This window comes from Vanacampus margaritifer, chromosome 4 (assembly GCF_051991255.1).
Source record: "Vanacampus margaritifer isolate UIUO_Vmar chromosome 4, RoL_Vmar_1.0, whole genome shotgun sequence".
NCBI classification, from domain to species: domain Eukaryota; kingdom Metazoa; phylum Chordata; class Actinopteri; order Syngnathiformes; family Syngnathidae; genus Vanacampus; species Vanacampus margaritifer.
The window spans coordinates 12,041,353-12,062,862 of NC_135435.1; the positions used below are offsets into that span (position 1 = coordinate 12,041,353).

The 21,510-nt window shown below is 39.3% G+C and overlaps 2 protein-coding genes across 4 annotated transcripts in view; one reads left to right on the forward strand and one right to left on the reverse strand.

Moving 5' to 3' along the window:
* Positions 1-389: 389 nt before the first annotated feature.
* marchf7 (membrane-associated ring finger (C3HC4) 7) lies at positions 390-14,203 on the forward strand. 3 transcript variants are annotated; one of them, XM_077564295.1, is made up of 13 exons: positions 390-485; positions 1,558-1,622; positions 2,900-2,955; positions 3,043-3,124; positions 4,271-4,411; positions 5,808-5,973; positions 6,812-6,913; positions 7,193-8,192; positions 9,194-9,363; positions 10,557-10,660; positions 10,751-10,855; positions 12,708-12,780; positions 12,994-14,203. In XM_077564295.1, exons 3-13 carry the CDS (start codon positions 2,909-2,911, stop codon positions 13,080-13,082), a joined length of 2,079 nt encoding a protein of 692 aa, XP_077420421.1. In that variant the 5' UTR covers positions 390-485; positions 1,558-1,622; positions 2,900-2,908; the 3' UTR covers positions 13,083-14,203. The 3 variants fall into 3 exon arrangements, with proteins under 3 accessions (XP_077420421.1, XP_077420419.1, XP_077420420.1); XM_077564293.1 differs by having other exon boundaries at positions 2,900-3,124; XM_077564294.1 differs by having other exon boundaries at positions 2,900-3,124; positions 6,815-6,913.
* A 593-nt stretch (positions 14,204-14,796) lies between these two features.
* ly75 (lymphocyte antigen 75) overlaps positions 14,797-21,510 on the reverse strand; it is a 29,852-nt gene continuing 23,138 nt past the window's right edge. The window contains exons 32-35 of the mRNA XM_077563362.1: positions 19,968-20,129; positions 19,765-19,881; positions 16,523-16,708; positions 14,797-16,358 (exon numbers count right to left, since the gene is read on the reverse strand). Of these exons, the coding sequence (XP_077419488.1) occupies positions 16,183-16,358; positions 16,523-16,708; positions 19,765-19,881; positions 19,968-20,129 (641 nt within the window). The 3' untranslated portion in view covers positions 14,797-16,182. The remainder of the gene's footprint in view (positions 16,359-16,522; positions 16,709-19,764; positions 19,882-19,967; positions 20,130-21,510) is intronic.

The window sequence follows — 21,510 nt, forward strand, 5'->3', positions numbered from 1 at the left end:
AACGAAAGTAAACAACAAATCACTGCAAGTCCAAACTTATGTCTTTGTTTTGATGCTTTTTTCCGGGGCCGGGCGCTAGAGCTTTCTTGCAAGCCACAGTAGACACACAAGACGGGGCCACAGACGGCTGATTAGGTACAGTATTCGTTACATTACTACTAACCACAGTTAATAAACGCGCCATTTTTTGTCCTCAGACACACACACACACACGCACACACACACGCACACACGCACGCACACACACACACACACACACACACACACACACACACACACACGCACACACACTATTTGCCACATTCAATATGGCGGTGACATAGACGTAGAATTCCGCGCCAATGTATATTTTGACGTCACTAGACGTGCGTGCTATTTATGCCGTGCCATGTGACTTCCTAGCTCTGTCCTCTCATAGACATAAAGCGGGGCAAATTCTCACACCTTGTGCTCAGCTGTCACTCCGAGCTGGTTTACTAGGAAAGGTGAGACTGTTGCCTTCGATTCTGTTTATTGTCGTGTTTATATTTGTCAATCGTGATAAGTTATAAATGAGAAGCGACCGCTGTTTCGCGAGGGTTTATTTACCATATAGATATATTTCAAAACAACAACTCTTATGGCTTTCTCGAGTTAGCGTTATGGGTAGCACTGCTAAGCTAACCTGTTAGCAGTTGTCGTGTCCAGGTTTGCCATTTCAAAGCAAACGTGTTTAGAAAAGTCTGCATTCTTCTAAATATCATCATTACGCTCAGGGAGTTTTACAATTGTCATTTACGAGCAATCTTAATTGTTAAAGTTTGTAATGAGGCCTGTTGGTACGATCTAAATTTAATGTGAACATGCTTATGGAAGTCACTGAGAAGTATATTTGATATCCTTGATGTCAATCTTTTAGCTTCATGTACTAGTACGCCTCATTAGAAGACGATCCAATACAGCAGAACGGCCGGGGCTACTTTTATAGGCATTTGGACATTTCCCCACAATCCTTTTCATTAGAACGAGCTTCGAAAATACTGCACAATGATACCACACTTATTAAAATCGGACCACTACAACCGGAGATACTCAAATTCAAAGATGGCAACTATCGTCTTCCTTTTGGGTAATCAGTGTGGTTGACCCACAAATGATAGACGTTCACCATGAGGGACGTATACATTAAAGTCAGGGATTGTAGTAGGATGGTTTCTTGTATCAAAGGGGGGGACAGAGAAGAGTTGAAGGGTAGTAGCTTCATGCTTGCTTTGTGATCAATCAATTTTGTGTGGAGAGTAAAGAAAAGAGACATGACTTTCCTTCGTCTCCTAGTCTCGTCATTTACTAGTTAGTCTGGTGATCGGTGGTTGTGTTCTTACTTTGGCTGTTAAATACAATCTTGGTTGACAGTTTAAAAGTTGTGAACAAGGCAATGCATTTATCAGATATGCCCAAAAATACGTTACATTGATAGCTGTTGATGTTTCATTATATTTGTTAATCCTTTTTTTAAATTCCCTGGCAAGCATCAATAATTACAATGATCTTTTTTTTTCTTTTTTTCATCCGATTCAGGTATCACTGTATATCAGGTTTCAACTATACACAGAAGACTTGTTTATCGTTGTTGCTGAACACTGGTGAGTAAGCTTGCGTTGAATACTGTCTTTCAGATGCTTCTTTGAATAGATTTTGTCTTGTACTTTATTCTTGTGAATAATTTTAGTTTGTCCAAGTTGTATGGTGATGATTTTTTATCTTATTAGAGAGGAAGAGATTTGCATCCTAAAATATGTACAATCCAGTTTGTGTTTTGCCAGTATATGCTGAAAATATTGAGTACATGCTAAAACCAGGGGTGGGCAAACTCGGTCCTCAAGGGCCGGAGTCCTGCTGATTTTGGTTGTTTAACTTCTTCAACACAGCTGATATATGATCAGATCATCAGCAAGCTCTGCTGTTGATTGGAATCAGCTGCGTTGGAGCAGGGAAGCATCCAAAGCCTGCTTGACTCAGGCCCTCGAGCACCAAGTTTGCCCACCCCTACTTTAGCATGTACTCAATATTTTCAGGGTATACTGATAAAAACGGGTTTGCCCACCCACTGTGCTAAAGCAACATAAATAAATAAGCTTTCATATTCTGGCTTCCTTGAACTCACTAGGTTGTGTTTAATGTATAAATGCATTATTTGGATTTTATTTTAACATTACCGTTCATCTTAGACTGCTATTTGCATCTCTTCTAAGAGTGTCATATTCCCATAACTGTACCGAAGATAGGCTGATGGATGAAGTCCAGTGGACAAACTCACGTGTGCTTCATCTGTAACAACACACTACTGCTTCATTGCTTAACAGAAATGTGGGCGCCTGGAAAAAGCCATCTCCTTGATATCCATTCCGGAGGTCCATTTAATCGTGCACTCTTTGTATTCAGTAGTAAGACAGTTCAGAACACTGTAATGCTGGATAAACTTTGATAAAATGGTTAATGTTACTGTGGCTGTTCAGCTTAAAACCTTGAATATTTTATTTTCTCTGACCTAATTGGTGGAACAATTTCCCAAGCCTCTCTGATATCTCGTAAGTTGTGTACAAATTGCATTAAGATTTTTGTTCTTTTGAAATACTCTATTTGAGAAGTAAGTTGCCTGCTCCTTAATGGAAAAAAAATTAAAAAACACACCAATAAACTTCTAAACTGTTAGGATGTAGGTAATGTTGCGCTGACGTCTTTTTCCGGACGGAAAGAATGTATAAATGATTTTGTTTTGTTCTGGTGCTTTCCCACTGGCTTTATGACGCCACCTCTTTTGTCAACCAGAACAGGTTATGACAGTCGGTGCCCCGCCTTGGCTCTTTTTCATCTCGTCTCTGCCAGTAATTGTGGTATGACATCTTTGCTTGCTCAACAGGGAGCCAGGATGGACTCCAGGTCTCTTCGACTTCCCTTTTGTCTGTCCACTTCAAGGTCATCATACTTGTCTACTCCCAGAGTGTCTTCATCTTCGTCATCGTCCTCCTCGTCATCCTCGTCAACGTTTATGGGCTCCAGCAGGTTATACAGCCGCGAGAGTCTGCCTCATCATGACCGCTTTCCGAGGGCATCATCCACTTACAAAGCAGATGTGGACCAAAAGGTACTCTTCGTGGTCTTGCTTAGTGATAGACCAATGTTTTTTTTGTTTTTCAAGGCTGATACTGATACTGATTATTAGTAGTCAAAGGAGACCGATGACCAATATTTCAAGTAGGCAAGTAAATAGTCCCCTAAAGTGTTCAAAAATTTCAATTTCATTTCTTACTTTTAATTTTGTTTTTGTTTTCATAAGAAGTGGAGGGCGTTCCCAGTGTCAGAATAATTTTTGTAAAGTGGAAATTTAAATAAATCCATAAATGAAAAGTTCCATGTATCTCACTGAGCGACAAATGCATGGGAACGTAGCTAACACGTGTTCATTGCTCGCTTAAAATGACAGCTATTTGGATTTCCTGTAAAATTTCAGCACTACTCTACTGTGGGGAAATAATGAACATGAACAAGAGGACAGTTTCAAAACAAATAAGAGTCCATTCACGTGAATTCTGTAGTCCACTTTCATCCGGAAGCTGATGGTGTAATTTGGAACTTGCTTAAGTCAGTTTTGCAATCAAATTCTTAAACGGATCACTCTGTCAAACTGCGTCAGTACTTGCAGTCATTTGAGATGTCTTCGGTGTTCTCTATTTTCTTTCTGAGGGAATCTGAGCAGTGTTGCTATGCATGTATGTCAGTGGCGCAACAGCAGACTCATCAGGGGTCTTTTTATAGACCATCCTACATTCCTTGGCAGCTAACACGCGTATCAGAGTCCAGCTATTGGTCAAGGCTCCTCTCACAAGATAGTGTTACTGATGGTCGCAGTGCTCTGTATGTTCCTGTTCTTTCCAGAAGAATCCAGGCTCAGTGAAAAATGCATAAAAACAAACATGGCTGTCTCATTCCCCCCTAATTTTTTTTTTTAGATGCCATGCAGATGTTCTGTGACTTCTGTTTTATGTTATGAACACTAAATATAGCACAGAACTCTTAAGACTTCCTTTTCCAGTACCTTTTAATCAAGTAACTTAGACTCTGGTGCAAAAAAAAGATGCAATCAAGTCATGTCTAAATTTTCAATTGAGTCAACCATCATTTTAGGAAATTTCTGGTTTATTCCTGTTTCCCCCTTTGATAATAATAAACTATTTTTTTCCTGTGTTCAGTAGAATTTTGTCATGTACTAACTAAAATGTCAATTTTATAGAGTTCTCGCCTGCTGAGCTCGTCCAGAGACTACAGCAGCTCTGATCGCCACAGTAGCAGCACCTGGAAGCCTCTCACATCTTCCACCCGATCTTATGAGCGTCCATGGGCAGACTCCTCACTCAGCAGTAGGACTAAACTGGTACTTAAGCTTTAACACACTGTTTGTTGAACAATTCAAAAACTTATGCCTCTTTTCCTTTGAACGGGTTCTACCCTGAAATAGCCTGATTCATCCATGTGTGGTTGTTTTTCTCGGCCTGGCCGTTAGAATTACTCTTACACTTGCCAAACTGCCGAGGAGGGCCGTGACGTCACTGTCATCTAATTGGCCGACAGACGTAGGCGTTTTTTTTTTTTTTTTTTTTTTAAAGCCGTGCGGCAAGGAACTCCACTATTTACTCATTTCCTGGTTTTAAGCGAGCCAGACAAAGCTGACTGCCAGCCACCTCAGACTCATAGAGTATATCTAGTACGCATTGTTTTACAACCATACTTAATCATATTTACAATTCCATATGTATTTATAGATGAATTGTGAAGCTTGTGGGAAAAATTATTGTGAGTGGCGTGAACCTCCGTTGGTCCGTTCAATTGAATGAGAGCCAGCCCCATCTGTCAATTTATGCACACTTTTCTCTTTAGGGCCACTGTGTACTGCAAAATGTAATTCGAGGAACAACAAACACACAGATTGCTAGAGAACGAGGAAGCCGTCTCCCAAAAAATACAAAATTGGGGCGAGGCTGGGTTAGACCCTTTAGAACAGTGGACCCCAACCTTTTTTTCACCACGGACCGATTCATACATGTCCACAACTTTGGCGGACCGGCAACCCAGTGGGTTGGGGTTGGGGGGGTTTGCTTGGCTGTTCGTCGGCTGATTAATAAAAGGCTACGACAACAAACGCAAGTCCACTACCATAACAAGGGTAACAAAACGCGACTGAGATCATTAGCATCTTGACATGTGTCAAGAGTCCGTCGTAAACAGAGAGAATCTGGTCACTTTTCAAAATAAAATATTTTTAAGCCTTGGCTAATCAATTCACCGGAAGTACAGTAAGTTTTTTTTTTTTTTTTATTCTTTCAACTGTGCGGCCCGGTCCAAAGGTGCCCGCGGCCCGGTCCAAAGGTGCCCGCGGCCCGGTACAGGTCCGCAACCCGGTGGTTGGGGACCACTGCTTTAGAACATGAAATGGAAAAGCGCCTTACTTCCATATGGCAGACCGTAAGTGACTACCATAGATAAATCTTTATTGTCCCTGACAATAAATTTTTAAATTAAATTAAAAATTTATGTTAAATTTTTAAATCAATTATGAGTTCTATTCCTTGTATCATGACAACTATGACTTGTTTTAATGTTTGTTTTCTGTTTGTGAGGCACTGTTGCACACCAAATTGCCCTTCGGGGACAATAACGATTTTTTTTATCGATAGATCTGAAGAGATCCAGCCAGTTAAGATAGTGAAAAACACTGTCATCTGAAACTGAATTTAAAAAATATTTTTTTTTATACCTTTTTTCTTCTGTAGACTACATCGGAGGGGATGTTTGGCCATTCCAATCTGTCGACCAGCAGTGATGATGGTGACAATAAGCGGCCCAAATTGATCTGCAGTAAAAGAGGACAGTACTCAACAGCCAGAACCTCGTTTACAGGATCCAACTACTCCAGTAGTGGGCTTAACAATGCCAAAGGTACTTTAAACACAGTTTAACTAATTTCAGTAGTGCTTAATTAAGTGCCTGCCAGTGAAATGTCAATCCCTCATGTCAACCCGTAATATTGTTGTATTGTCTCCATTCAATGAACATGTCCGTTCAGTATTGTTTAACATGCCATCCACAGTAATACAATGCACACCTTCCAAGTTCCAACCTTGCTTAACACACTCGTAATACAACAATGAACAAACCTAAGGAGCAACATTTAGCTAAACTTGATTATCATAAAATCCACTGAATAATAGCATCCCCCCCAACAATATGTCAAGGGGTGGTGGTATGTCACTGCCTCAAATTAGGTGAAGTACTTTTATTTATTTATTTTTCAATGTAATGTATACTTTTTTGTGGATGTGAGACTGATGGGGTGCGTTGGCTGTAGTGTACACTAACAAATAATATTATGACGCACACACACACACCCCAAAAATTTTGTCCTACAGCATTTATTGTCGACTGACCGTGATTGATTGATTGTTGTCAGTCGTCTGACGCCATTTTGCATATAGAATCTGGGGGAAAATAACTATTCATGGAAGGAACACCAACATCATGAGCAAAAAATACAGCACAGCAAAAGAAAACAATACTCCTGGATAAAGTTCTTTAATAGAAAAAATAAAAACATTTCTCAAAATAATGTATTTGTTTATCATTGAAATAAATACTGAGGATGAAAAAAATCATAATTAGATGACACATTAAAATACACTTAAAAGTATTCCTTAGTGCTTGTTTTCACAGTAGCTGTCAAGAAATGACGGGTGCAATGTTATATTTGGTCCATACAGAACATCGTGTTCTCTCTCAGCAGGGTCATCATGGAGCTCAAGCCGTTTTCTGTCACGGTCTTCAGCTTCCTGCTCAAGGCCGCTGTTGTCAAGCAGAGAGGTGGAGACGCCAAAGGAGCCAGGTGTGGAATCCAGGAACTGACGTATTTATTGAACTCTATTTTCGTAGACTGGCCTACGTGCGCTTGGCGAAAAAATTGCCGTATCAATTTTCATGCCAGCACAATTGTTCACTGTTCGAGGCCATTTTGGGGCATTCTGGCAAACAAAGCTGCCCAAAGTAGACTTTGCGCTAGACTTGTGCCAGGAATGAAAATAGGGCCCATTGTGTATATTCTTTGTGTGAACACTCGGAGGACTTGTTTAGTTGCTGATGCAAGTGCTCTGATTTATTTTTGCAGATCAGACTGGCCGTCTAACTTCCACTTACGCCCAAGGAGCGCGACCTAAAGATTACTCGTCTTGCACCTTCACTGCTGCGCGAGAAAGCGCCGCAAGCGGCCATGCCGCCTCCACCTCCTCCATCCATCGTTTGTCCACCGCACGTGACAGCAACATCCCCTCAATGCTGTTATTGAACGCCTCATCCCGACGTGCCTCATTTCAGGAACAGCCTTCCTCTTGCAGACCTAAAGTCCCACTTACTCAAAGACCTACCCCCAAAAGTGACGACCCCCAAGGGTGTACCTCCAGACGGCACCGCTTATCCCGCCTTTTCTCGACCCATTTCAGCCAAGACTCGCCCTCCTCCAGTAGCTCATCCAGCGTCCGCTCGTTTGATGGCGACAGTCTGTCTTTGGACAGCGATGAGGGAGACGCAATGTCTTCTGGTGCGGAGCAGGCCTCTCGCAGATGGTCGTCAAATGCTCCCGGGACCAGTCAGCGCAGAATGGACCTTTCCCCCATTTGGGAGAAGAAAGACCGTGGCGTGGCTGGAGCCAGGGTGCCGTTGCCCAGAGATCCTGAAGTAGGGACCCGAGAAGCAGCCAGTGGTGGGAGCTCCTGGCTTTCTTCCTCTCTGCGGAGCCGCTGCCCTCCTCTCGTCTCTCGTCTTCGAAGACACGCACGGGACGAAAGCGCGCACTCATCTGCCAGCCTTAGTCGTCCTCAACACTTGCTGAGAAGATGGGATGACCTCGAACTGAGAGCGGCTCAGAATGACGTAGAGGATGATGACGAAGAGGAACAAGGGGCATCGGGTTTGCATCGGTATGGGGCTGCCCGTCCTCGCAGGCAAGAGGAAGACAAGGTACCCCAAATGGAGGAAACTTTAGCGGGCTTGGCACAGCGCCGCAGGGGGACTCCAGTTCAAAGTGGGGCCTCCCTACCACAAGGTGGCGATGAGAGGACGCTGGACAGTGCAGGGATCAAACAAGAGAAACTACGCATGATTAAGGAGAGGTAATTGACATGCATGCTTCCAAAACGTATACTTGAGTTTGACAGGACAGTTTTAATTTTTTTTATTTTAAGCAGCATGCGTTGTTCAAAACGCATCCTGACTGATGTGCAGAAAGCCGTTTGATTCAATATTATTGATATATATGGTATGGTCCATGTACATGTGCAGGGGTCTGCAACCTGCGGCTCTGGAGTCACATGTGGCTCTTTAAGTTTATCTCCTCTGGCTCCCTGTGGATTAAAAAAAAATAAAAATAAAATTATAGGAATTATTATTATAATTTTTTAAATGAAATATTCTTTAAATGACTTAATGAAATGGATAAAAAAATCAATAAATTTTCCAAAAATGTCAGTCCAAATTTTTTAGTTGTCAGAAAGTCTTTGGAATTGTAAAAAAAAAAAAAGTATATAAAATAAAAAAAGAATTCCCGAAAATTACTATAAAATGTCCACAAAATATCTGAAAATTGATGGCAAAAGGGCAGAAAAAAATTTCAAAAATAGCCATCAAATATCCAAAAAAGGAAGAGGAGAGGCAGAAATTTACCATATGTCAGAAATTTGACGCAAGTCTAAAAATGTATGAAAAACGAAGTCTGAAAAATTACTGAAAAAAATGCAAAGACAAAAGGTAGAATAAAATAAATCTCTACATATTGGATGCTGCATATTTTTGGGTTTTGGAGCAGCTCTAAATAGCTCTTGGTTCCTCCGTACATTATACTTGCGCTAATGCACTATTTCGTTAATCACAATATCCAAATGTTTTGCAGATCCAGACAGATTTTTTTTAAAATTTGTCCTAAAATGGCTCTTTTGACAATAAAGGTTGCTGACACGTTTATTTCTATATCACCGTTCATATTTGAATGAACTAAAAAAAAAAAAATTTCCGGATTATAAGCAAACATTAAAACAAGACATAAAACCATTTAAATCATTCACAGCACTGACTATATTAGAATGATTAAGGCACTGATGCCGTCCGTCTCTACTAGGCTACTGCTGGAAGATTCCGACGAGGACGAAGGAGACCGGTGCCGAATCTGCCAGATGGGAGAGGAGTCTGCATCCAACCCTTTGATTCAACCTTGTCGATGCACAGGAAGTCTGCAGTACGTCCACCAAGACTGCATCAAGAGGTGGCTCTCCTCCAAAATTGGTTCAGGTGCGCCACACCTTTTTCGATTGTTCTTTCAGCAGTGTTCGGAAACAACTAAGTATGGGCACTTAGTCACTGTAATTAACTACCAGTAAAGTCGGGTCACAATGGTAGTAAAGCTATAGGAGTATTTCTTTTGTAACTAGAAAAATTCCCGCGGAAATTTTGAATGGGACTGCTGACTCTTGTAAATGAGCTGAACAGTTTAAATTTTAAACGACTGGAATCGGTGAAGAAATGTGGAAGTTAAACACAATCAACATCAACTAAAAATATCTCACTGTCCCTTTAAGAAAAATGCACTTTCACGCACACACATTTGACTTTGTCAACAGAGTGCGGTAGAAGCCTAATTCACTCACTATCTTTGAACCCGCACGGGGGGGAGAGCTTTCATTCCTTAAAAAAGATTTCGACACTGAGCTAAAGATGGGAAAAATTCCTACAAAATGAGCTAAAATTCGTATCGGTCGGATAACGTATGCGTGCGCAGCGTTTCTTGGTAAAAGGTGCTTGATCTGTAATTTGTTCCCCCTTTCTCCATTCATTTCCTATGGGAGTTTTTGGGGAATTGCATCGCCATGGTAACTCGGAATTCCTAGAAAAGTAATGCCGCACCGAGTCAGATCGAGCCGCATCGTTTGATACCTCATTTGTCCCGGTGCGATCTACGGTACGGGCCGCATTTTTGCGGAAAAATCTCGGGATTTTCTAGGGTGGAGAGTAATATGTGCTGCTTTCAGCAGTCCCATAATTAAGTCGAGCCAATGCTGGCTAGCTCATAACATTTGGCATATAATGTTTTATATATACGTGATAACCACTATACTATGGAAACCGACCCAATGACATCAGTGTTGCGCAGGTAATGGCCAATCACGTTTCAGCCTTTTTCTGAATTTGGTCACGTGATGGTCATTTTCAGTCGCCAGCAAGTGGCAAAATGGCCGCCCCCAACGAGTGGAATTTGCTGCTTAATTCATATTCTACATTCACAATCATCAGAATACCATGTTTAGACTAGCGGTGCTGCATAGAACATGTTGGAAAGAAAATTGTTGACTTGACTGCACATTCATGGAGCCTGAAACGCAAGGAATTTCAGTATTGCAATGGATTTATTTATTTAAATGAATAACCCAAGTAAACTTCCACTTATGTACAGTGTGAGAGACTTTTTCCCAATTTCATCTTTGTAGGCACGGACCTGGAGGCCATCACAAATTGTGAACTCTGCAAGGAGAAGTTGCGCTTGAACATTGACGACTTTGATGTCCAGCAGCTATACAGAGCACATGCGCAGGTCAGGAATGTCGTTTTCACGGATATGCATGTTGATATTGTTGGATATGCTAGTGCACACTGTGCTGAGATGTCTCGTCTTGTTTCACAGTCTGAATTTGACAGCTTGGTCAGCAGTGGTCTGTATATGGTGGTCCTGTTGCAGTTTTATGAACAGAGGTTGTCCGATGTTCGGGGGGCGCTCCATGCAGTTGGGGTACGTATATATATATACACACACATGCTGAATAATGAAGATGATGATTTTTTTTTTTTTTTTGCAGTGTTCATTATTGTGAAAGTTAGCGTTTATTAGCTGAATAGCATTTTGCTTAGGTCTTTTTGGAATGTTTTCAGACAACAAGGTACAAATTCAACCAACTAAAATCCAGTTGCCATTACCCGGATGACTAAGACCTAAAGATTTTTTTTTTTTATGTTATTTTTTTTAGCAAGCACATTAGTGTATATATTTTTTAATTGATATCATATTATGACTTTGGCAGTTATGCTATTAGGCTAGCGTTAAAAAAAACATTGTCCTTTAAATAGTTTCACACCTCACTAAATTAATTGCAAACTTGAAAATATTCCTTAGCTTAGAGCCTGTTGGTTGTCATAACATCACTCAAGACGATGAAAAGAAGACACTTGTTGGCGATGCATATTTGCCTCAAGCAATTCATCACTCACAGTTGACGTTTCCTGTAAATCTGAACGTCAGCTAGCTTAATGCTAACAGAATGCAAAACATCATGTGCACGATAAGAAGTAGCAAGGATGTTTTCAGACTGATACGTACCAATACCACTAGTACTTTTGATACATAAAATCCCCCAAAATAAAAGAGTAACAGATCAATTTAAGAAAGACGTGTATATCCTGATATAGCAGTTTGCTTAAAATTGCATGAAATTAATGGCAATTTTCTATTCTTCTAATTTTTAGTTACTGATTTTAAAAGGGCAGGTATCAATACTGGTATTGGCTCTTCATCCAAACTTAATTTCATTAACTCATTCACTGCCATTGATGGCTATAAACGTCAAAAATCCATTTGAACTATTTCTATTAGTTTAAATCTGTTTTCCACTTTTGTTATCAAGAGTATGAAAACCTAGATTTTTTGTTATCGTACATTTAGAACCGATAGAAAATTTGTGCTTAGTCGTGAGTATGTATACAAGAGTATGAAAACCTATAATTAATTACGATTAAAAACTTTAATTACCTGACGCCTCAAATTTTTTTATCTTTTCTTTCTTTTTTTTATTCATTCACTGACATTGACGGCTATAAATGTCAAAAATTCATTTAAACTATTTTAGTTTAACATTTTTTCCCCACTTTTGTTATCAAGAGTATGAAAAACTAGAATTTTTGTTATCGTACATTTAGAACCGATATAAAATTTGTGATTAATCGTGAGTTAACTAGTGAAGTTATGTGATTAATTACATTTTTTTTTAAAAATGTAATCGCCTCTTGCGAATTTATGGCAGTGAATGAGTTAAGGACATAAGATAGCTTATTGCTAGCATATAATGTGAAACTCCATAAATAAGGCTAACAGAAACTAGCATAGAATGTAATTAAGTAGAGCATACAATATTTGTCACAGGTAGTGATGAGAAAATGAAGCTTCATGGAGCGCTTTTGATATTTTTTCACTCCTCTAGATGGTGCTCTTGGTTTAAAGATAACGGCTAATGGAAATTGATTACCAGGACATTTTCACTGCATCTTTCAACCGAGAGCACCCTCCTCCTCCTCGGAGTCAAAAAAGTGCTTCGTTTTAGTCACAGGCATGTCTTTGTCATGTGAAAACGAAAACTGTCACTACTTCTTACTCACATGTCATATTTTCCAATGTGGGAATGCATGCAACTCTACCTTCACACTTGCCTGTCCAGTATACTCTTAACAACTCATAAACAATGACTTAAAAAAACACAATGTAACAAAAGTTAACTCTATTGTATATTTGACTGCTTTTTATTGTGAATTGCAAGCACCAGAGTGAAGCTTGTCATTTTTAATTTTTTTTTATTTATTTTTACTGTTGATAGGAATGCGTTGGTTTTGAAACAAGCCGATTGCTGAGACTTTATCCAGAACACATCGACGACCTCGAAAGTACCGGTACGTCACCCTTCCCCTCACGTGTTGCAAACGGACGTGTGTATGGAAAATTGACATCCAGCTTAATCTTCATGTGTTAGAAGTACTAGTAGGCCGAAAGTGTCTAATTACGTTCAATGTAGATATGGAATAAATACTCAAAGGGCCTTCCACATTTCTGTGCATGCATGCGCAAATGCCTGGTTGACCGACTGCAGTTTGTCGTTGCTGCAGATCCTCAGGAAGAAAGTGACGACGAGGAACAAGATTGCCGACCTTCTGTCGACTTCTCTGACTTGGACGACGATCTGGATGAATACTGATGATAATCATCAGCGGAAAATTGAAAGATGTTTGTGCTGTATCCTTTATTATCGCTGTTGGGCGGAATCTTCGCATTCAGATAATCACGCCAACTATTTTTCTTCATTAGGTACGCAATAAATAAACGGCAAGTTGACCAAGCAGTTAAATTGTTACTTAGTTTGTGGCTGTTCCTTCTACATGAAGAATTACAGCCATTCATTTTTAACAAAACAATCGTGCTCAAATGTATCTCAAATAAATATTGTCTAAAATAAAAAAAACATCCAGACTTTTGATGTTGAGGCGGCGTAATGCTGCACGGCTCCCATGCTGGTTGAGTTTTGACACTGCTTAGTCAGTGTCCCAGAATGCTAATAGATTTGATCGCAAGCGGTTTTCAATACTTTGCATATGTTAATAATGTTTAACTAATGTGGAGAAATAAATGTGTCAAAAAATGAGAAACTGTCCATATTTGGAAATATGAATTTTCCACCCGACAGAGACAATATACTAGATTTCTCTTTTTCCTCATTAGTAGGGCAACTACCTGGTACGTGTTACCAGTGACGCGCACTACTTGACATCTAGCAATTTGACAGTAGTGCATAGATGTTAACTAGTGTGCAGCGTTGCCTCATTAGTAACGTGGTTGTCTTACTAGTATGCCAAAGTTGTCCTGCTAGTTAGTGTGCATAAATTTGCAGCAGTGCAAAGCTAACTGGTAAGACGCAATCATTCTACTCGTGCACCAAATTGTCTCACTAGTGAGGACAAAAAGTGTCCTAGGCGTTAAAATCAGGATATCGAGGATATGGAATAAATACTTGACACGCGTTTTGGCTTTGATTGCCCACTCTGCAAAATTTGACACTTATTTACAGGTACGCAAACTTGAACTGAATTGGTGAATCTGTTGCTTTAGCATGTTTTGTTTTTATGAGAGTGCACTTTATTCAGTATATTTCAATACAAATGCAACCACAAGTGCTTTAATGTTGATTTTTGTTGTCTGCCTTTTCCTATTGAGCGTAAGGTTGTCCAGCTTTCATTGTCTTCATTTCAGTGTTCAAGTGTTATGTACGGTAATTGAGTTTAACGTGTTTCAATATAGAAATAAAGGTGATTTTGAAAAGGGGCCTTGCTGTCTGTCTTTAGTGCTCTTTCTTATGTGGATAGCTCACAGCTTTGGTAAATGAAAAAGCACTTTGACTTCTTTGCGTTTTTGTCACTCATCCAGTCTTTCCATCTGTGTGGAACCTTGCTGATGAATTTATGAAGGTCACTGGCCTCTTCCCTCTATGAAAATCCTGTTGGAATCTTCAGATTCAGATTAGCAGATTGCGTCAGAGACGGGAAGAGTAACAAAGGCATACAAATAGGCCTTTTTCTTTTCTTTTTTAAAAATAAAAATCTGGTGTGGATTTTGCCAGTCTGCAATCCTTTTCCTTGCAATATTTGCACGTTTCCTTTATCGGTGGTGGCCAAGTTTGGTCCTCGAGAGCTACTACCCAGCCTGTTTTCAATGTCTCCCTTATTCAGCGCAGCTGAATCTAATGATCAGCTAATCGTCAAGTTTTGCAGAAGCCCGATAACGATCTTGATCATAAATCAGATGCGTTAGTGGAGAGAAACATGGAAAACAGGCTTGATAGGGTCTCTCGAGGACAGAACTTGGCCACCCCAGCTTTATATGTAATCACTCTGTGTTGGCATAGAAAATCCAAACAATACCAGAGAGGAACGTTTTATTGGAGTATATATATATTTTTTAATTTAAAAAAAAAAGTCTGCTTTTACAACTTATAAACCAACCAAATTTACAAACAAGGCAAGCGTAGGTGTTTGACATTCAATAAAGGACATATCTTTGGTTTTGGAAAGCAAACGCCGCATATGTACAAAGGATGTCCAGCAAACACGTGCACAAGATCGCCACCTTCCACGTGGCGCTGTTAAAGTGCGTTCTTGCTTAGTAGTCAAGTGCATAGGTAACTCCAAGCTCCAAAGGCAGCAGTTGTGAACCAACGCTAGTCTCGCCTTCTTGTGGCGAACTACTGTACTTGCAGGTAATCGTGAACATGCGTTACCCATGGCCGTGCCGGAAACGCGTTTCCAGTGACGTGACCGCTCCCATTTCTTTTCAAGACACCCGAAAGGCACAGTGAGTGAACAATCCCCATCTTATTTTCACCCCTCTTTAAAATTACAAGTAAACAACAGAATTGATCTCCTTCAAACTCTTCCTTCAGACATGAGCGCAAATTAACGGGACATTTGAAGCAAAAAGGAAAACAAGACTTTGTTCTTATGACTTAAAAAAAACAACAACCTCAATTTAGGGAACTGAAACATCTAATCAATGTCAGAAATAATCAGAAGTACAGTGAACCCGCCACAAATTCGCAGTTCATTTAGAGTGCACTAACTATATTGATTATTATAAAAAAAAAAATTTTTTTTAATGGAACTGGGTTTGTTCGTTGCTGCTCCAATGCCAACTAGTAGCCGTTCTTTGAAGGTTCCCAATTACCATAACATTGCTAATTTATGTTAGCTTGATTGGTGAATTATTGTTTTATAGAACCTATTCTTAATCTGTCAAAAATCTTACATATACTCCTATTTGTGCGTTGCTGGCAAGGAACTATGTTGAAGTAAATTGAGTTTCATTTGGGAAAACATACTGCTTTGCTGCCATCTGGTGGCAATAACATTTTTGGTGGGTCTGCAGTTGTGGATTTTCACTATTTGCGGCAGGACTTGGTCCCTAACCCCAACAAATAGCGTATATGTTAGCATTAGCTATTGGACTTAAGTCTGATAAAATTATATAATTTGGTTAAACATGTTTGATTCTTTTTGGTTTTGTGTGTTAGTTATACAATATTTTCTGCAACATATCCCCTGCGACAAACGGGGGCTCACTGTGCTAGTGTCCAAATTAAGATACTGCTTTCAAGCAGTCTGATCATATTCACACTCTTCATAGAAGCAGTTGGGAGGGTTGATAAATAAATAAATTAAACATTTAAAAGGGCGGGGTTGTGTGTGTGTGTGGGGGGGGGGGGGACGGTGTCACAGCCAAATTCCCTGAGGCAAGCATTTCCGGCGGGCTCATTCGCCTTCCGTGATGATACTGGTGGTGTCCGACTGGTCGGTGGTCCTCTTGTAGCGCACGGAGGAGGAGAAGTAGGCTCGCTTCTTCCTGTAGACGACGAAAGCCACGGCGAGCGCCAGCGCGAGCACGGTGAGCACGAAGAAACCCGCCGCCACGGGAGATCCAGAAGACTCTGACGACACGAGCAGGAAATGTTCACAACACGGAAGAGAACGAATTAGCAGAGCAGGAAAGGACTTCGTGAGTAGAAGTACAAGAAACGTGTGTAAAAATACGACTGATAAAAATCGACTCCAAGTACTATTTGTACTCGATTACTTGAGCGGAGACACTCACTGGCTTTAGTTTGGCAGACGATGCGACTGAGGCTGTCCTGACAGCTGACGACAGTCCAGCTTCCTCCGTCCTCGGTCGCCATGACGGCGCACGGGGCCTCCTTCCGCTGTGCCGTGCTGGCCAAAGCGCCCGACCTCCAGTTGGCGTAGGACAAAGTCGACCCGTCCTCCCACGCTGTGGGAGATCCTGATCACAAAAAGACATGCCATTTAATGGCCACACAAACATATTGGAGCGGGATTTCACAATGTTGACAACTTTTTAAACCCATCATCAACATCAACTTTAAAGTGTTGATACCTACAGTCCCTGACAAAACCTAAAACTTATAACCTGACTTTGAATTAACCCATTGGTTCTGGAAATGGCTCATATAAAAGCTAAAACCCTCCCAAATGATGTTTAATATACAAAAATGTTTTCTGGGCAGAAGGTGGATTTCTCTGATGAATCTTCGGTTGAATGACATCACAGCCACCGCAAATATTGCAGAAGACCTCCTGGAGGCCGCATGGATCCGAGATACACCAGAAAACAGTTAAGTTTGGTGGCGGAAAAATCATGGTCTGGGGGTTACATCCAGTATGGGGCCTTCAAGAGATTTGCAGGGTGGAAGGCAATATCAATAGCCTAAAATATCAAGACGTATTGGCTACCTCTTACATTCCCAACCATAAAAGGGGTCAAATTTTGCAGCAGGATGGCGCTCCATCGCATACTTCCATCTCTACATCAAAGTTCCTCAAGGCCAAGAAGATCAAGGTGCTCCAAGACTGGCCAGACATGAACATCATTGAGCATGTCTGGGGTAGAATGAAAGAGGAAGCATGGAAGAGCAAACCAAAGAATCTTGATGAACTCTGGGAGGCACGTAAGACTGCTTTCTTTGCTATTCCTGATGACTTGTATGAATCATTGCCGAACCGCATGGATGCAGTCCTTCAAGCTCATGGAAGTCATACAAGATATTAGATATGGATCTCACAGCACCACTACTTCATTCTCTGATGTTATGTAACTTTTCTTTTGTATTTGAAGTCAATTATTTGTTCCATTTTCACATGACTTTTTGTAGGCGACAAAACTTTTGTCTTGCCAAAATCTGACCTTTCTGTGTTCATTAAATGATCAAAATTTCTTCAGTGAAGCAAATTTATTTTTGTATATTAAACATCATTTGGGAGGGTTTTAGCTTTTATATGAGCCATTTCCAGAACCAATGGGTTAATTAAAAGTCAGGTTATAAGCTGGTGTTTCTACAAAATGGATAAGCGACAAACAAGACTTTTGTCAGGGACTGTAGTGAGGACAAAGAGCTTATTAGGGCATGGACCTGTAGCTGGATATCAAGTAGGAGTAAACGTTATGAAAAGCTACTATTAACTCATTCACTGCCATTGACGGCTATAGACGTAAAAAAATAATTTGAACTATTTCTATTAGTTTCACATTTTTTCCCACTTTTGTTAACAAGAGTGTGAAAACCTTGTGAATTTTTTTTTTATTGTACATTTAGAACAGATATATTACGATTAAAAATTTCAATTGTAATTAATCACATGACTTCAATAATTAACTCTCGATTAATCACAAATTTTATATCTGTTCTAAATATACAATAAAAACATTTTTTTTAGGTTTTCATACTCTTATTAACAGAAGTGGAAAAAGTGGAAAATTAATAGAAATAGTTTAAATAAATGTTTTACGTCTATAGCCGTCAATGGCAGTGAATGAGTTAACATACTTTACTACTAAAACACAGATGTCAACTAGTGCAGTTTTTCCTCTCTAGTTGTTGCTGTCATACAGTAGTTAAGGCTGTAATGGAAAAAAGACGTTACAGAGCACACTTGTTCTGCTAGTTGTGCTTAGTCATTTTACTAGTGAGGACAAACAGCAAACTAGTAAGATGGATATCAAAAGTAATGAATAAATAAGCTCAAGGTTAATGTACTAGCAGGTCAAAAATGGTACTAGTAGTGAAAAAAATGTAACTACTATAATAATACAAAATTGTTCTACTAGTGCACTAGTGGTGACAAAGATCAGCAATTGACTTCCTGGGTCAATTTGACCCGTCATAAAAAGTGAGTGTCTGACTTGGGAGAGAAAAAGATGTAAATATAAACTTCATTACTCACCATTTCGTAGATAATTATAGTTGTTTATAGAGTCATTACGCTTACTACAAAAAAAAACTGCAATGGCTCAATTTGAGCCGAAACATTACTCGTGTTCCTGGGTCAATTTGACCCGTTATCCAAAAAGTGTCAGAACCGGCAAAATGAATTTCAAAAACATGTTCTGACTAATTGTAATGACTACTTTGTAAAGCTGCAAATCTTACAATGGGTCAATCTGACCCGCAACATAACAGGAGGTTTAAGAATATGGAATAAATACTTAGTAGGCTTTCCATAATCATGTACTAGTACGCTCTTTGTCTTCACAATGAAGACAATTCAGCCTACTAGTGGAACCACTGTCTAACTAGTAAATTGTTCTTCCACTACTAGTGCTACATTTAGCAAACTAGTACACAAATTGGACCTTATCAGTAAATTACGGCACTAGTAACACTACTTGGTCCAACCATATGACATGCACTAGTAACCTTTACGTCACTAATAACATGTAGTTGTCCACTCAACTCATTCACTGCCATTGAGGGCTATGGACGTCAAAAATTTATTTAAACTATTTCTATTAATTTTCCACTTTTTCCACTTCTGTTAATAAGTATGAAAACCTAGTCAAAAATTCATTTGAACTATTTCTATTAGTTTCACATTTTGTTTGTTTGAAAACCTAGGAAAAAAATATATTGTACATTTAGAACCAATATAAAATTTGTGATTAATCTTGAGTTTAAATAATTAAGTAATTAAACCCCAAAAATATTATTAAAAAAATTTGAGGCGTCAGACGATTATTTTTTTTTATTGTAATTCATCGCATGACTTCAATAGTTAACTCATGACTAATCACATTTTATATCTGTTCTAAATGTACAATACATTTTTTTTTAGGTTTTCATACTCAACAACAAAACAAAAAGTTAACAAAAGTGGAAAAAAATGTGAAACTAATAGAAATTGTTCAAATAAATTTTTAACGTCGATTGCCGTCAATGGCAGTGAACGAGTTAACATGCCAAAGTTATGGTAATGGTAGAGGAAAAGACGCTACTAGTAATGTGCTACTGATAATTCTATATGCTCCTTTGTCAGTTAATTTACCTTCGGCATCGATGGCGACGCCGAGCCACACGCGACTGGTGATGAGAGGGTCGTCGGTCACGTACTTGGACACAAAGTCGTTCTCCTCTTTGCTTTTTACGGACAGCAGTTCAGCGTCTGGCAAAATGCAACAAAAATGTCGGCAGTTAGAATGAGTTGCTTGTTAAGATTTGGACGCGTGCGTGCGCGCGCGTGGAACGGACCCAAGCTCTGACAGATGCTCTTGGCTTGCCGCATGTCGTAGACGCTGTAGTTGTAGAAGCTCATGTCGAAGGCGTAGCAGCGCTCGTCACGCCGCACCCACTTGGACGTGCCGTTGCTCTGAGGGCAGCCGTTGACCTTCGCGCTCGCCTGCAGTTTGGCTCCTGGTGGCCCAAAACGCACACAGAGCTGAATTCATGGACGCAGATGTTTTTCGATAAGATTAAGTGAAGAAAAAAAAATACAATTTGTGGAGAAGGTTAACAGGGATTGAAGCTCCTCCCCACAGTTCAACATACCAAGACACCACCAGATGGTGCCAAAGCATTTTTTTTTTTTTTAAATATCAGACATGGCTGACTTCAGCACAAAAACAATAGTTAGGTGAGTTTTCAGGAAAGAGGATAGATTCCCATCACGCCACACCGTGAATATGCGGTGTTTGCTGTACAAGACAGTAGTCATTTGTGAGAATTTCATTTGGATTTTTATAAAGTTTTGTTCTCTATTGAATGAGGATTTCATCTGTATTTTAATAAACCCATTTTCGGTGTTTCTCCTGTAATGTAAAGAGAATCTTAAAAAAAATATATTTTTTTTACCAATACTTTTTAAAATGTAAAATCTGAAACATGTACTTGTTTTATTTTTTTTGTTTTCAATATTTAATATAGCCTATGAGAATTTAATCTGCAGTTTTTCTAATATTTAATGTAAGTCTTGTATTTACTGTATGATGATTTAATCCATCATTTGTTTCCTTCAATGTATGATAATTTATATTTTTGCTCATATTTCACATCAATCTGAATTATTTAATAACAAATTATAAATAAATTTAATTAATGGAGAAAATTTGATTTAAAAAAAATTGTGTTTATGTAATGCATTAGAATTTAATCATTTTTGTTTGTTTTTAATTTTTTTGAGCAAATGATGATTTAATCTGTTTTTTAGTCGTTTTTTTGGTTTGTCCCTTTAATGTAAAATAATTAAATGTGCTTTTTTCTTTTTTTTCTTACTTTGTTTTGGTTTATATACTGTACTGTATGACAATTCAATGCGTCATATTTTTCCTCAATATTTGGGTCTATTTTTCTTCAATGTTTGATCATTTAGCTCTACTATTTTACTCACATTTTTGCTTCATTTAATTCAAATCTTTAAAATTATTTTTTGTGTTTATTTAATTATTAAGAATTTTATCTGTTTTTGTTGTTGTTTTTTTTGTAATTTAACTGTGTTTAGAATTAAATTTGTATTCTTGTGTTATTTATCTTAAAAGGAACCCCGACTGTAATGACAAGTTAGCCAAGTTACAAGTTGTAGGAACTTTACTTGGACGTACACCGCCATTGTTATTTATAGAATGACGGCTGGCTCTCTGCCGAGCAATGTGAAATGGATATAAAGAAAGCAAGGTAAGCCTCCGTAGCGTTCCTAAAGGGACGATCAAAACTCTTGAAAGCGTCTGGTGAACGAGGAGAGCATGGCGTGGGGGAGGGTGACTCTCCCGATCACATGTCGTTTGTTTAGGAATGCTAC